The 17,811-nt window shown below is 35.6% G+C and overlaps 1 protein-coding gene across 5 annotated transcripts in view; it reads left to right on the forward strand.

The window, feature by feature from the left end:
- The window catches only part of LOC134531780 (centrosomal protein of 290 kDa-like), a 140,435-nt gene extending 124,017 nt beyond the window's left edge, over nt 1-16,418 (forward strand). For all 5 annotated transcript variants that reach the window (XM_063367689.1, XM_063367687.1, XM_063367688.1 and 2 more), the window contains exons 37-42: nt 2,425-2,579; nt 3,317-3,392; nt 6,413-6,538; nt 9,643-9,805; nt 11,291-11,421; nt 16,221-16,418. In XM_063367689.1, the coding sequence (XP_063223759.1) occupies nt 2,425-2,579; nt 3,317-3,392; nt 6,413-6,538; nt 9,643-9,805; nt 11,291-11,421; nt 16,221-16,316 (747 nt within the window). In that variant the 3' untranslated portion in view covers nt 16,317-16,418. The remainder of the gene's footprint in view (nt 1-2,424; nt 2,580-3,316; nt 3,393-6,412; nt 6,539-9,642; nt 9,806-11,290; nt 11,422-16,220) is intronic.
- Nucleotides 16,419-17,811: the final 1,393 nt, after the last annotated feature.

A 17,811-nucleotide genomic window follows, 5' to 3' on the forward strand; every position in this document is an offset into this window, starting at 1 on the left:
CGCTCGCTCTGATACACAAGTTTTACTCATTAAAATATTAGTTTCATGATCTGAAAAAATGACGGAAGAGTCTTATGATAACAAGGTCACTAGGGACAGTAATTCACGATGAAACAGGTGGTTTCAGGACAAATGCCTGTGTCTTCTGCTGTGATGTTCTACGGGCATCCTGCGAGCCGGTCTGGCCTACAACATTGTTTTGCACGGCCCTCTTAAAAGATTCTTTCAATTAATAAATATTGACAGGTAAACTTTTGTGTACTAACCATCTTTGCTTGCATACATATAGAATAAGTTGTCAGCAGACCCTGTTCGGAAGCAGTGACATTCTAATGAAAAAATTGAAAACTATATTTTTTATTTTTATGTAATCTTTTTATTGTTTCATGGTATGTACATAATCCTTTTTTAGATTTTTAGATTATCAGTTTTTTGTGAAGCTTTTTTTAAAGACTTGTTATTTTATACTTCATTACATGCAACATGTTGTATTAATTAGTCACTGTACGGAACTTAATAAATTGTAAAAAAAAAAATATATTAATTCATGTGTATCTGGCCCTTGGAGTAGTTTCAAAATTTATATCTGACAGTGAAGTTGCCCAACACTAGTCTAACTGTAGTGACCCACTACAGCATTTGCCTGGAGTGATGTATAGGGGAAACATTGGAAACAGACATCAGAATGGCCGAATTGGGGTTAGAACCCGGGGCCCCTGGAATGTAAGCCAGTGCTTCAGCACTGCTCCGCCTCATACCAGGCTCAGAAGGTGAGGCTGAGCTGTGTCTCGTCGGGCCCACGCAATCTGGGGTACTCAAGTTTATAGCAATATCATTTAACTAAGTCAGTTTGATTTTCAACTTTCTGACTGTCGTAACTTATTTTTAAGTTTTAATTTAAAGTAAATTTTATTCACTCTTTCCTTAAGATGTTTTTTTTAAATTGAAGGTGTTAATTTTGCTTTATAATTTAGAACTTTTGTGAATAAACTGAGTACTTATAGTTCATTTATAATTTTAAGTTCAGCGCATAAATATATATTTGGATTCTTTTTATTTCTAATCATATTTGTTATTATTTTAGTTTGGTTCACCATGAGTGAAAAGATGGAGAAATTTCTGTAAATTAACAAAAGTTTCACTAGTGAATGTCAAAATTAAAAGACATTTGACACTGTTCATATTTTAAATCTAACTAAGAGTAGCATAGCTTTTATCCATTAATTTTTTTTCCACCCAATCTCATTTTTTTGTGTGCAAACTTTTAATTTGGCTTAGTTAAAATTCTGATGTATATATTTACATTAATATACATAATATACTAATACATCTTAATTTTGTAGTGAAGACTGACTAACTCAGGTCTGCCAATGTGCTATTTGTAGCTGGCCTTGTTGCCTATGTTACTTTTTTAAAAATAGTAAGGTAAGTCAATCTTAGAGCATAATGGAAAAAATTTGATTGCTCGATTGTTGAAAAGAGGGAGGGGTAAATAAAAAATAAAGTAGAGAGTCTGAAAACTGTAATCTTTAATAATTGTGAACCTCCATTGTGTACTTTATTGAAGGCAAATTTATGCAAACATATTTTGGCTTTCAAGATACTTGCCAAAAACACATATGGCAGCAACAGCGCTTAATGGCATGTTAGGCATGATATCACACTTGCATACTTGCTCATTCAATTACTTCTGCACTCAGATGCTTGCATTTGTTATTATACACTCGCGTACCTGTATACTCACTCACCTGTATGCTTGCACACTCGTGAGGAATTGAAGTCAGTGATAGCTGTAACTGCGAAAGTAAATTACTGATTTGCGTGAATGAAACTTTAATTTTCTCATGAGTGAGCACTGGGTGGTACTAGTTGAGTGGAATAACTATGAAGTTACAAACTTTTGTTTTGGAGCCTTAAATCGCAAAATGTCTAAGCGAAAATGGGTTATGTTGGAGAAAAGAAAGAAAACAAGAAAAATCACCAGAGCAGAATCAATTAAAAATGCAGAGTTAGTGTCGTAGGTATCAAATGAGGCAAACAGTAGTTGAGAGAAATGAGCAAGTGGGGCAAAATGAATCCTGAAAAAGGTTAGAAATTTGCGCTCAAGCGAGCCTTGGCCATCTACCTCGCGAGAAGCAATGGGGAATGCAGAAAATTGTTTGGTAATGGATGTGTACACAATTTTTCTGGTGTGGCCGCCCAACCATCAAGTAAGACGTCCATCGAATTCACGTAAAAAAAAATAAAGCAACATCGATTTTGTTAAATTATTTTACCTTATTCATCCACAACATTCTTGTTCAGCATGATGTAAATTCATGAAACAAACCCCTGGCTGACGTAGTCCGAAATACAGCCTACCCAGAATTTTATTTTCCTGTGGTGCTGACTGTGATTTACTGTGGACCTTTGTGTGTTGTCTAGGGGGACATGGCAGTGGTGGAAGAGCTGCAGAAGGCGAAGGAAGCGAATTCTGTTTTGGAGAGAGCCAACTTGCGTCTGGAGAGCGAGAACCTGGAGCAGCGCCTGGAACTGGAGAAGATCCCGCAGCTGAGGGAGCAAGTCCAGCATCTGGAAAAGTAAGATTGTGCCACAGGTGGCCTACAAGTCGCGAAAGTCACAAAAAATGACGAAACTGAAGGACTGGTGACGAAGCCATGAAATAGTCCCCTTATAAACAGTGATGGTGCTGGTTGTACTCGAACTTCAGATCCCACCAACCTATTTCTAACTTACATTTTGTTTTTTGTTTCCTCTTTCAGTTTATAGACTTACATTAAATATAAATGGTTAATTACTGTCCACTTAAATCGTATAGAAATTATCTCCGAAAAGGTTGTAGCTTTGTAACTTAAAAATTGCTACGTAACATTAAATTTTCTTATGTTTAATTTTGCTTATTGTTATTAGATATAAAAACAATCCCCTAATGGAAAAAAAAAATGTAGTAAAAATTATTTTTAAAACCTCTTCTAAAAATTTGTAATTTAATTCACTTCCTGTTGAACAATATTGTAGTGGTATGAAAATAAATAAATAAAATAACTACAACTGTGTGGTGTTAAATGTATTAAATCTGGAAATTAATACCTTGTGACCAGTGTACAAACACTGTGTGTGTTTTTCTGGGATTAAATTCCATTTGCCCGGCTTGTAAGAAGAAACGTTCTTTAGATAATTGTAATGTTTATTATAGAGAAATAGTACATACATTGAGAATGTTTCCATTCTTATTATTCATAGTAATAAAGTATGATAATTACCTGTTAAACGATGAATATTATTATATCTACCTAATTATTATGATTATTTTTAGGTCTGTTAGTATTCTCAAAGAAGAGAATTTAATGCAGCAACGAAGCGTAACTGTGGAAAGTGAAAACAGAAGTGAGGTAAGCTTGAAAATTTAATTCTTTTTTTCATAAAAAAAATTATTTTTTTAAGATTTTTTTTATTGTTATATCAGTTTTTAGAGGTCAAATTTTAAGCTATTTAATTGTTCAATATGTTTATTTCCTGAAAAGTAATTCAGGGTTTATTTCAAATAGTATTTTGTGTTTTCTTGGGCTGGAATTATCAACTAGGTATTACTGTAACTGTTATGTGTGGTGAGCGAAACCCTGTAAATTTTATTATTTACATCACTGTTGTGTCTGTCTATACATACATCAAGATTTATTTTTACCATAATTTTCAGGAATATATTGTGTCTGCACATGGGCACACATACTTGTTACATGCATGTTTATAAGCATCTGGGCGGGTGAGCACACACATGCATGTTTGTGTGAATGTGCATGCTTGAGGATCATGCATGACTCCATGTGTGAGGGGACTCACATGTGGATGCATGCTTGTGCACACATGCAAGCCCATGTGCACCAGTGCTACTGCTTGCTTAGGTGCATACATGTGTGTGCTTTGGTTAAAACTGTTTGAAGATTGTTTGTACTTTTATTGGTCATGATTTAACATGTGCTTCTCTTTGAAATAATAATTTATACACAGCAAAGCTTATACTTTTGATTCTCTACAAGAATAATATACAACATTTAAAAATAAATTGAACCATGAACTTTTTTTAACTTGAGTATTAGAACTAAACAAATATGAATGATTTTTTTTAGTCATTCTGAAATAGTTCTTCAAACTATCACTTTTAGCTCTAAATTTCCTAATCTTCATTACCTCCACCACAAAAAAATATGGCATAAAAATTATGTTTTCAAGTTTCTGAAAGAAAAACTTTTAAAAACTATAAATAATTTGAACCATTTTCTACCCCATTAACTCTAGTATCATTATTAAATAAACAGTTTATAAATAATATGTATGTATACAGACTTTTCAATATCACCGTAGTAAAAATTAGTTTATTTGCCTTTTGGTTGACAGATATGCTTTCACTTGTGCCTTTAATAAAATATTTTAGAATATCTAAAAATAATATGCCTCATAATAAATTTTTTTGTAAGAAAAGTTTTTCTTTTTAATTATTCACATTAGCTTTAAAAATTAACTCTGCATTTAAACCATTCATCCTTATTTTATAGAATTTTTTTATTACATTTTGTATTCAGTTACAATATAAAACTATATACAAGTAGAATTATATTTATTATTATGTATAGGAATAATATTATATATTAGAGGATTTCAATAATTTACTCAATTTTGATAACATTTTGTATTAAAAATTGTTCTTTTACTTACTGATTCAAGAAGTGCTTTGTATCTAGTCATGCTTAAAAATTTTTTAAATTAAGGGTGAATTTGAGTGGAGTATGGTTGAACACCAGAGAAAAAAATAAATGTGCTGTAATAACTATATAAAACTATTCATTACAAGAAAAATGTTTTCATCAAAAAAGTTTTAGTTTCATTTGCTTGATAATAATAGCCTTTAAATATGTGTAGTAGTTTGGAGCCATTTGTCCAATCACTAAGCTTGCATCAATGTTAAATAGTACATTCCCTGCCAGATTTTTGTTGAAAATAAATTAGAGCAGTGTTAAGACCGGCTTTCAATCAATTATGCATCCTTTTTTTGTTGTTGCATTAATAGTATAAGAAAAATCAACACATTTGAGAAATTGTTATACACCAATACCTCACTTAGCATGTCTTCAGATTGTGCGAATTCATTTAGTGCAATGTTAATTTTACAGCCCCAGTCTTGAATAGCACGTTTGTAAATTTCAGTTAGCACGAAATCGCCACAGGCAAAAAACAAATCGGGCATGATGCCACAAAGTCTGCTTCAATTTGGTAAACAACAGATGTACCTGGGCATACAGTTAGCCATACGAGGGGGGAAGAGATTTGCGTGCAGGTCTATGCTATCGGCTGTTTTACAAACATCAGCTATGGCAAGTTAAGTTGCGGCTATGGAGTGTAAAAGACCAAAGGTTGTTATGTCCGTGTGTATGCCGCCGTGCCGTACCATTCCGTTGTCGCCCGGCCACAGACTGGGCCGTGATGAACTTCAGTCTAGTCAGTGGCAGGGAACTCGCACAAACACAAGTAAAGTCTGCTCATTCGTCTGCTGGTAACTGTACATGCACAAGCACCTGGAGTTGGAATCATGGCTTCCAAGTGAGAGCATAATTAATTGTGTTCAAGTATTTGAGACAAAACTAGAAGAAGTATTATGGCGTGCAGAATGTCATGAAGGCCACACTTATGTTGATCACACTTTAGTTTTAAGCAATCAACTGTGCACACAATCGTACAAAATAAGGACTCTATCAAACATTTATATAAGTCTGATGCTGATGGTTGTACTAGCGGGAATATATTTGACATTTGATATTGGAACAGAAATAAACAGATTATTCACATAGAAAAAGTTGTTAAATGAATGGTACAATGAAAAAAAAAATCATTGGCCTGACAGGACTTGTGTGAACCAAGCGGTGATATGCGAATAAGCACTTTAATTTTTGAAAAATTACAATGTAAATATCCGGACAGTGATATCGATTTCATTGCCAGTAAAGAATGGTTTGGAAAGTTCGCGGAAAGGTACGTGACTTGAGTTGAAGGTCATGCCCGGGCGGGCAAGCCAACCAGCTGACTGAGGATAACTATCTCCCATTAGCCATTACACTGTGATGTATTTGTCATACAAGGTAGGCTTATAAAGATAAATGTTATGTAACGAATATTTTCCTACACATTTTGGAACACATTAAGTAAATTAGCCTTGATATTTATCAAGACCAATGCTTCAACATACGCAATTTCAGATAATACGATAACACATTTTTAATAACACATTAGTGGTGCTAAGAGTGGGATTGGTGCATTGTTAATTAAATTTTTTGAGCACTGGATCTGTTTTTAGTGATGTAAAACAGCATAAGAATACCTTGTTGATTGTGGGTATTATTTGATTTGTAAATGTGTTCAGACTAGGAAAACCAACAGAGAGTTGCAGAAGACAATCTTGGCAATGAAGAGAGTTGTGGAAACGCTGCAAGAAGAAAACAAACATTTGAAGCAGACAAGAGAAGCTAACACATCACATACTGCACAGGTTTGTGTTTCTTTACGGAATTGGTTGTTTTCTTGTGTGTACACTCCACTGGATCTAGTACCCTACCCAACTGACTGTGCCTGTCCGACCATTAGATTAGAAATAAATAACAGAATCTATTCTAAGACACATCCTTTTTTGTAATTTATTGAGCTCAGAAAATGGGATGTGTTTTAATCATTTTACATTCAAGATATTTATTTTCTTTTACCATTTTAATAAGGTTTTTGAGATTTGTAAAGAGGGTGTGCAGTATTAATAACTTCCTAAATTTTCAGTTAAATAATCAACATTTGTAATATGTATAACTAAGCAGGTTATTTAGATTTTTATTTAGGGTGGTGGTTCAATTGTCACCTGATTGTCAGGTGCACTGCTGTGTAAGCGATTCTCCTGTTTTTAAAGTATAACCTCTCGTTTAAGGTTGAAGTATTCAAATAAATGTAAGTTCGACTTATACAGCATTTACACAATATCCTTTGGGCAACACTAAGAGGTTAGTAAACAATTCATAAGACCTCCTAATATACAAGTATTACTGCTCACCTTTTACGAATAAACATATTATTTGAATTAGTGTTAATCATATACTTGTATGTTAATTTTTTTTAAATATAAATTTGGGTTCAAAAGAGGGGTGTGTCTTATAATCAAATAGATACTACATATGTAACTTAAGTAATTTTTTGAATTTATAAAAGTGGAAAATATTTATTTTAGCTTTTAAATTAAAAATTGAGGTATAAATTACAAAGAGTTCAATACATTTTAACATTTACAATAAATTTTCACCTCTACAAAAGCAATTATTTATATTACATTCCAGCTAATTTCGAATTCTTCCTAAATGATATCCCCTTTCAAGGTGTTTAAATAATAAAACACAAGTTCTGAAACAGGCCCAGCTGTACATTTTTAAGGGGAGGGGTAATACAAAAGAGTTTTGTGTGTAATGGAATATCTCATGCTTAATGGGGAGTCTCAAATTATGAAAAATAATAGTTCTGTAAAAGGACATTTTTATGTAGTTCTGACATATCTTGAAAATTCACTAACACTATACAGGTTTTATTTTTGTTCTGAAAGGTTATGGTTAAGGGGAGGGAGGCAATTACCCCCATCACCCCTTCAATTAAACCACCACTGTTCTGATGTGCTGGCAGTTGAAACAGGTGTAAGACAATTTATGTTGAATTATGAGCAGTTGTAAACAGCATAAGAGTATTCCAGAAAGTTCAGATTAGCTGGAATGTACTATGCACAAATACCTCACTTAGCATGACTAATGCATTCCTAAAATTGTTTGTGTTATTCAAAATCGTGTATTCTGAAGCATTAGTCTCCATAAATAACAAGGCTAATTTACTTAATGTGTTCCAAAATGTGTAGGGAAATATTCTTTACGTAATTTAAATGCGTAGAATGCACTCAACGGTAAATATGTCACACCATTTATCTTTATAAGCCTACCATCGAATCCTTTGTATGACAAATACGACACCGCGTAACGGGAGATAGGTGGTTGTATACTTCAAAATTAAAGTGCTTATTCACGTATCACGGCTTGGCTCACACCAATCCTGTAAGGCCATGATTTTTTTTCATTACACCATTCGTTTAGTAACTTTTTCCATGTGAATCATCTATTCATTTCTGTTCAGGTATCTAATGTCAAATATATTCCCCCTACTACACCCAACAGCATCAGACTGATATAAACGTTTAATAGAGTCCTTATTTACGATACATACGATTGTGCGCACAATTAACTTGCTTGAAAATAAAGTGCAATCATCATAACTGTGGCCTTCGTGACATTCTGCACGCCATAATACTTCTAGTTTTGTATCAAATACTTAAACATGATGCATTATGTTCTCACATTCCCTGCTACTGGCTAGACTGAAGTCCATCACGGCCCGGTCTGTGGCCGGGCGACAACAGTACAGCCCGGTGGCATACACGATGACGTAAAATAAAAACATTTGGTCCTTTACACCCAATAGCCACAACTGAACTTGCCATAGCTGATGTTTGTATAACAGCCAATGAAGGAATTAAAATAATTAGGTTACGTGGTCCACCTTTCGAAGTGGGCCTGAAAGCAGCAAAAAAGCTTTAGATGAGTTAATACGAACAGCACACACATGCACACTGGCAGGGGTTTGAAATGAGTGGCAGCCATAGAGGCTGTTGGTGGGAGGAACTTGAAGGGAGGACATTGCCTGGGTCTATGTCAATATGTAATGAATAAAGACCTGCATAATTGACATTATTTTCTGGCCCCACGATGAACGCCACAAACTTGTTTGTGTGTCCATTGGCTGCTGCCACATTACACATTCCAGCCAGATTGCATGTGATTAAGTCATTTGAATTTTGTAGTGTTGCTATTGGTTTCATGTCTTACGGAGTGTCAAAACTACCTATGGTTAGGGATAAGATTATAAGGTGAGTTGCGATGAAACCAAAATAACACATAAAAGCATGACTAAACACTGCATAACACCGAAATACAAGTTATATCATGCAACTAAGTAACATTTAACCAAAACGTTATTTAAATCATGAAAAAAGTAATCTTTAAATGTTTGAAATTTAAAGAATGTCATTTCCGAACAAAAGATAGTACCAAAGTGCAGGGATCAGAAAAATTAATTTAATTTTTTTATTGTGCATTTCTTATTGACTTACTTTAAAACACAAATACTAGCTTATTTATTTTTATTGTTCTGAATCTTATCTGTTTGTTACAAATGATTTTATCATAAAAACAACAGTACCAAAATTCTCTGTTTTAAAAATGAAATTGGACTAAAAATTAAACCATAAAATCTTGTGTCTACCTCTGACCCAATGAGAGTACAGGTGTGTATAATGGTATGCATTCCAGCCTGTATCAGAATAATAATGCAAATGTTGCAGGTGTCTAGTAATTTCAGTTACACTTACTGTAATTTCAGAGTACTGTATCTTGTTTGTCACACAAGCGCTGTCTGTTCTTACAGTTTTCGTTGTTACTTTTTGTATTTCTTTATGAACTGAGGTGTGTATTTCTTCTTCGATTAGTTTTTTTTTTTTTTTTTTTTTTTTTTTCTGTGCAGGAGCAAGCTCACAGAGGAAAGTCAGGCTTGCAGACAGAGGCAGAAGTGGACAGGAATGAGCGGTACTCATCACTCATCAAGCAGAACAAGGATCTGGGTTGTGAGCTGGAGTCGACCAGACAACACATTAAGTTGTTGGAAGAAAGAATCCAGTCATTGCGAGGTAATGTTTGCATGAAAAAAAAAAAAAAAAAGGTAAATACAAAACAGTAATTTAAAAAAATATCTTCATCATACTGTGTAAAAGAAAACAGCAAGAATGAACTGCAACATTAGAACATTAGTACTCCCACGCTAGCCATGACCAATCCAGCTCATCTTAAGAAACTATTTTTCTTTCCAATTAGGTAATATAATTTGGATTTGGAAGGTGTGCCGCCAACTAGTATATTTGGCTCAATTTTAAATTTGAATTTTTTTTTAAATAATGTCACCAGTCATCTTTTTGCTGCGAGAACTTAAACTTGTTCCTCCTACTGTACACTCCAGTTTAATCTTTGTCAGACCTGTCTCCCCAATCCTTCACAGCATATGATTTTGCCTACCATTCAATACCCAGCAGGGCAATCATTTTATTCCCGCCTTGGCGCACGAACCTCGCCTGTAATTCGACTCCGATCCGTGGCAAGAACTGCTATGTCCTGCAAGCTATCATGGCAGGCTGTTTGTAAGACCTCGCCTGACGTGAGTCATTTTCACCAACGTACAGTCACACCTTTTCAGGGCAGATACGGACAGAGCTACGACATTGGACTTGCATTGCAGATTACTCTGGTTCAAAGCCTGGATGGTTCATCCTGATTTCAGTTTGCCATGGGGTTGAGAGAGCTGAAATCACTTTAATGATTCTGTACTATAGTACTATAGAGTATGGCTGATTTCTCTCCTAATATCTCTGTTATGTATTGTGTTTACGGTCTCCAATGACTTCACTGTCAAAAGATGTAAAGAGCTAGTAAAAATAAAAAAAATAATCATGGAAGCAAGGTTTTGTGTATGCATTGGTCACCATTTATCTGTTTTACTTGCATGTTGCACCATCATCTACCTATTTCTGTTGAGAGGAGACAATTATGATTCAATATAACCCAGTCATTTTTGGAATTCATTAGTTTTCGGATTGACCTTATGTGTATCTTGTAGTTCATAATTATATTATTGTAATAAGATCCACCTTAGCCCAATATCTTACAGTGTGTTGTCAATTTAAGTACTCATCTTACATAAAAAGATTTTTTTTTTAATTCAATACCTTGCGGTGTCAAACACAATTTTTGCTTTGTGAGAAGTGTGGCATTCATTGAAAGTTTTTTTATTATTTTTTTTAAGGTTCTTCTTTACCTTAGTTTGTTTAATGTTAAATTTATTTTATATGTATTTAATAAGTCCTGTCATGGCAATTAGCATTGTTGCCTTAAGGGTACTATTAGTATTCACACAATATTAGTTGATTTTTTTTTCTTTCACTGCCAGTATAGTGAAAAAAAAGGTTTCAAGAGCATTTTTAAATTATACTCCAATGGAAATAAAACTGAAAGACAAAGGGAACGTATGGCACTTGAGCCTCGCAGGTCTCTGGCAGCGCAATGTGCACAGAACCACAGCTGTGCGGTTGCTGACGTGTGGCCGGGGTGGCGACCCTGCGCAGGGGAGGGCGCGTCGAGCTCCGACCAGGTGGCGCTGCTGCAGGCGCAGCTGTCGCGCAAGACGCAGATCCTGGACCGGGTGAAGGTGTTGCTGAAGCGTGCGGCCGTGAAGGAGAGGTCGCTGCTTGACCAGGCGAGTATCCAGCGTCGACCCCGGCAACACGCGATGTGGTTATCCCCTCCTTGGCACTTCCTAGGTAGATTATGCCGGGCAAGGGGTTTCCCCGCCCCCCTTTTCTTTTTAAACCCAGCGCTCTTAGCCGATAGGCCCTACCGCCCGGGGCCCCCATGGGCATGGATGTGGATACGCCGCATACACAATCAGGAAGAGCGTTAGAGCTTTTGGCTATACACAGAGGCTGAGGTTACCCATCCCAGCGTATGTACCACCTCCGGCCCCCTACTCCACTCAGCTCACCAGCAAGTTGGATGCTCCGTTAGCCCTCTGGAGTTGTCATCACTTCTGGCGCTTACCCCGGTCTCCCGCCTCACACTGGGACTCCTCAATCACCCAGCGAACCTGCGGTCCAGTGGAGGCCTACCCAACCTCTTCCAGCTGTCCAGGCTGGTAACTTCCTAGGTAGAGTGGGAACCTACCAACAGGGCAGTATGAAAGCAATCTGGTGACAATCCATTAGACTTGTGTATCAGCAACCGGGGCAACCTGCAGGGAAGCACAGTGTTTCTCATATCGTCTGTTGACATGGAGGCGTTTAGTTTAAAGTTTGTTGATTCTGTGGAGAAACAGCTAGTTTTATACGATTTCGCTCTTTCCAGTCGTTTGGCCGCAAGAAATAGCCCTCCATAGTATATCCCTTTGAGTGTAGAGAGACCAACACATTTCTTCCTGCTGTTTCTTCATCGTCGGGTACAGGTACAGCATCTGATCATCGCTTTACTCACTAAGGTATGATCGAAAAAATATGCAGGACCTCCAAAAAAAAACATTTTTGGTGGAGAAAAAAAAAATATAATGTAGGTATTCTGTACTTGAAAGGCATGAGTTGACTATTAATGTTTCGCCATGTATCAGATCCTTGACAATGATAATAATGCCATCACTTAGTAACTGGAATTGCAATTGCTTTTGAGTTGCCCAGTGTGAAAACAGCCTAACATGACAAAATAAAATTTGCAGTACCGTAAAAGTCTTTAATCTGCCACCTTTGGGACCTTTTGTCATGCTGGATCAGTAATTTTGCCAGCTTATCAAACTTAAATGTGTGTAGTTTTAACGAGAATACCTAATGTGAAATTGAGAGATGTAACCTGCTAGATAACATAGACTCTGTTGGTGCAGCTTACAGAATGAGCAGAGTTAAAGAACAGAGAATTAAAGGCCCTGTACTGAAACATTGAATTGGTAAGGTGGATCAGAGTGCATGTAGATGCCCTGGTAAAAAGCCCGAAATTTTGAGTAACTTCATTAACGGAGTTTTACAACATGTATAGACTCGAGGAACTAAACTTACAAAATCTGCAGTTACGTAAGGCATCAACTAGTGTACTAATGCCAGCCTTCCTGGGTGCACATTTGTACTGCTGCAGTTGCATCTAGCCAAACACTTGCAACCTTGTGTGTATAGTTTTTTGCTCACTGTTGATTCACAGTTTCTCTCATGATTATGCTTTTGAAATAAGCTGTTGGAAAATAAACTGCTGTCCATGAACTGGGAATGACAGAATTCATTCTCACACTGGTTGTGTTGAAACTATTTTCTTGGCTTCCCAAGAGAGCACATACTATACATAGAGACAGGCGTTTTCAGTGAAAAAATTTGCACAATTTCGTTACTTTTTACGAGATGATTTCGGTATATGTTTTGCTATTTTATCAGTAGTTTCGTCAAAAATTTCGTTGATTTTAAAACGGCAATATAAGGTTTATAAATATAAGTTCTACATGAATGTGTTTAATATGTAATTTATGAGTAGAACTACACAGTTTCATACATAACTTTACCAAATATTTGCACAGAACAAGCAACAATTCAACAACTATGCAGAGCATTTCCATATTCTACTGGCAGATGGCAAGTTCCCAGCGCCTTTAAAAAAAAAAAAAGTGTATAATTAAAATGTTGTAAAATTTTTACTGTAACATAATTAAATATAACTCTCTCTTATACAAACCACAAAAATAAATACTTTTCTAGACCTATGTATGCCTTTTAAACTCTGTAACCTGTAAGGCCTACCACAATTCCGAGTAGTATAATTCACAAGATATTATTGCACAATTTATACAAACTTTTTTGTCTGCATTGTTCAGGTTTTAAAAAATGCATATATTTACTAGGCATAAAATTTGTTATAAAGCACATTACTGGAAACTGTTTTAAAAAATTTACTGACAAAAAAAAAAGCTCAAGTCCTAAAATAAAAACAAATAAGTTACGTCTATTTTTACCTGTGGCTAGGTTATATAAACTTTTTCCAATAAGTGCTGTAAAAAACACGATTCGCAGTTATATGAATATTTCAAGAGTAGGTAGGCCTAACAAAATTTATTTTCGTAACGTTCTGTTTATCTGCTTAAGAATGCACAAAACTGTTAAAATATAGTACGCCCTACCTGCAATTTATTTGTGCATCCATTGACGAAGTTCCGGGTCATCCAGTTTTTAAATCAGGATTTTCACTTCAATAAAAGCTTGAGTTGTTGACATAATGAACTCAATGTTGTCAAATTTTGCTTTTTTTGCCGTCATCAAGGCTGATTCCAGCGAAACTTGCCTTTTTTGCACCGGATTGTTGACTTTCCTTGTTTTGTTTTTTTATGTGTTTCAAGCACGTGTCTTTCCGTTGCCACACTATTCTAACGTTGCAGTACTTGCACATGAGAATTTTTTGCACTTTGTCAAAGACGTAGAATCCTTCTCTCGCAAACTCCGCCGCCCTGTCAAATACGGTCACAACCATTTTAAAATAAACATTTTACAAAAAGAAACAGAGCAAAAACGTTTGATTACATCCACGCCATTTTAACAAACTGTGGCGAGTGGCGACTGGCGAGGCGATAGCACGACACGAATACGACTTCCTAGACTATCGAAATTAATATGCCCGGCAGATATCTTGGCGTCTGAGCTCCCTAGTCCTGTCAGGAGGGGTGGGGAGGGCGAAGAGGAAGCGATACACTATTGTCAAGGTCAGCGGCCAGGTTTGTACTAGCAGAATAGAATACATTCGGCGCGTGACTTCCTACACTACGTAAGTCTGTATCCACGTCCGTGGGGGCCCCAGGGCGGTAAGGCCTTTTGGCTAAGAGCGCTGGGTTACCAAACCAAAAGCGAGAAATCCTATGAATTGTACTTGTATTACATAAGTGAAACATTGTGTAAATTGCAATGGTTGTGCTCGAATATTTGTACTCATCTGTCAGGAAAAGTAACAAACTATTATCTAAACCTGCAACGTTTTACTTTGTCCCATTAAATATACTTACAGTGTCTGCTAATTATAATGCTAACCAAAATTAATTGAAATGTTAACTCAGTAACTAGCGAAAACCAGACACAATTTGTTTTGGAAAACTAGTTCACTTAGTATGTAAAATAAATTTAAAATTAAAATTCATTGTGTTCTCAAAGTTAATTAAAACTAAAGTCTTACAAGAAAAAGCAAACTATCAAAACATTACGCAATTGTAGCTCTCCGCACGAAAGCTATCTCACAGTTGATGACGTAGGAGCCAGTCTAGCCCTTATTGTTCAATTTAGCGCTGGATGTACATTTAAGTAAACATGGAGCTTGTTATGTTATATTTGCTGCTTTAACTTCATGTCAGTCGTTTAGGAAACACCTGACTACCAACGTTAATGGCATTTAAAAAATGCTTGTGTATGTGTGGCTTTATATTTTAATGCACCTATAATCGATTATTTATTATAAATGTAAATACAATTTGCATTGTACTTCCACTTTAGAATGCATATTATAACCTTCAAAACCTCATATATATTATATGATTTGTTTAATGTAAGTGTGAAGTTCTCTTTCCATGATAATTGATTGTATTAGGTGATAAAAACAAAATTAAGTTAAAATTAATTACTATTATTACTATTCTTATTACTTTCTCTAGGTACTACAGTTTTCCCCGTTCTGTCATTTCGTCAACGCTTCATACTCATAATTTCTCCACAATAGGCTATCAAGACTTTACTTGTTAATAGCCGCCCAACTCACACACACTCTAACTGCCCAAATATTTTACTCCACTATACACTACGTAACAGTAACGTAGTAAAGAGATATTTCGATTGTTTATTAAATACTTAAAATATCTGTTTTTTCCTGGCATAGTCTGTGGGTCATGTGGCTGTTCTTTGTTGACTTTACGAATCCTGACTATGGACCGTTCACTGACACCCGTGTACTTCGCTGCTCTTGCCGTCTGTCTCTGTAAAGACTCGAGCAGACATTTATTTTTCGCTTCTTCATCACGAAACTGCATCATCGTTTTTATTATTTCCCGCTCTCCGCTATGTAAAACTTTACCGCGCCTCTGCGAGCTGCCACCTTCGCCTTCCATTTTCGGGTATACACTGAAGGGCGATATTTTCCTAACAGCCACTACACGGCTCTCGACTACGTGTCGCCTGCTTACCCCCTCCACTTTCTCCGGTCCCGCTGTCCCCGCACCCCCGCGCTGAGAGACGCCAAGATAACTGCCGGCCACAGTAGTTAACAATCGATTATAATAGACTACTGATATCGAGTCGGACGTTTAGCTATTTTCAGTATGTTTTTTCCTAATGTTTTTAGTGATTTCTACAAGTAATTGATAATTTAGTTTTTTTAAGTTTATGTATATTAATTTCGTTAATTTTTCGCGATTTCACACATCGCGAAAAACACCTGTCTCTAACTATACATAAACAGCAGTCTGTCACACACTTTTAAATGACACTTTTTTTTTCATTTCAGGTGAAGATTCTACAAAGTTTGATTCCAGATAATGTTCTACAGCACCACCAGCTATCAACTTCTCAATTGGGAGGCGGTGATGGTTACAAATCTTGATAAGACATTTATTTTTGGCATTTGTTGATCTCATTTGTTTTTCTAGTCAGAAATGATTTTACAAGTAAAAATTTGTAAGAAATATATTCTAACTTAAGTATGCTCAGCTGTATAATTGGTTTTTGATATTCTCAACTGGACTGATTTGTCAGTTAACCATAGAATTTGCATTCTCCAGTGCTCCTTCCACCCCATCCTGCGGGAAGAAATTTAAATTGTAAACATACTTATCCCAGTTATAATAGTATTAGTAAATTTTATGAAAATAGCTGCTTCAATTTTTCTACAATAACAATATTTTATTTGCTACTCTGAACCGTTGCAAGTGCTGAGCTAATAACGTTTAACATTACCAACAGCTACACACACGTAACAGTATTGACAGTACCAATCTTGGCTTGGCACTTAAAAATATATTAGTCTACAAATTTTAAAGTAGATTATAGCTAAAATAGGATTTATACATTTGAGTCAAAGTTCAGACGTGATTATTCATATGTAAATATGGCATTCAGTGGGAGCAATTTCGTGAATGGAAGTCAACTAGAGCGGAGATGTACACTGTGATGCCATCTAAGAAAGTCTTTTAAATCTAAATAATAATTAAACACCCATGTGATTCATCAATCTCCATAATAAATTTCATGAATATCAGGGAATGTACCAAAAATATTGTGCAAATGAAATATAATACAATATTTACCTGCATAAGGATCACACATTTTAGGCAAATTTTATGATCAGAAAAATCAAGAGCTATTTATGCACAAATTTTTTTACTTTGGGTTAAAAAAAAATTATAATTGCAGGATCTCGTTCCGTGTGTATGGAAATAACTCTTGTAGATGACATTTGGGTGTATGAAAAGTATTATGAATGTGTGTGGGGGGAGGGGGGGGGGGAAATATATAGCGCTGTGATGGTTCTCCCCCCCCTCACACTTGTAAATGTCAGTGAACAGGCAGTGTACACAATCTTCACATGTCCTTTTTCGGCAGGTATTTAAGATGCAACTGAGATAACATTTTATGTGTGATTTCCCATCTTTCAAATGCAACATTCCATTGATGGTACTTAATTAAGCATGGTTCACTTCAGTGTTAGCCAGTGGAAAACAAAGTGCATTCTTGTCATTCAAATTTTTTTTTTTTCATTATTATTTGTGGGTTTACAAATCAGTGGCTTACCACGGGTGCTTAATTCAAAGATTGCATTCCGAGCAGTTTTATGTAAAATTAACGATACTAATAAACCTGTAAATAGCTAAGATATAAATAATAGGTTTAACTGTAAAGTGTTTGCTATAATAGTTCATGATAGTACACAAATTGCACATGTCAGCTATATAAATAGTTTAAAAAAAATACCATCGAGTCTCATCCTGTTAGTACAATGAACTATAACTTAAGTTTTCACATCTCCATCTATTTTTAATATTATTTACATTCATAACATTTTTTAGTATAACCGGGGAAGGTAAAGTAAGAAAGATAAC

Source organism: Bacillus rossius, chromosome 5, assembly GCF_032445375.1.
Source record: "Bacillus rossius redtenbacheri isolate Brsri chromosome 5, Brsri_v3, whole genome shotgun sequence".
In the NCBI taxonomy this organism is placed as follows: domain Eukaryota; kingdom Metazoa; phylum Arthropoda; class Insecta; order Phasmatodea; family Bacillidae; genus Bacillus; species Bacillus rossius.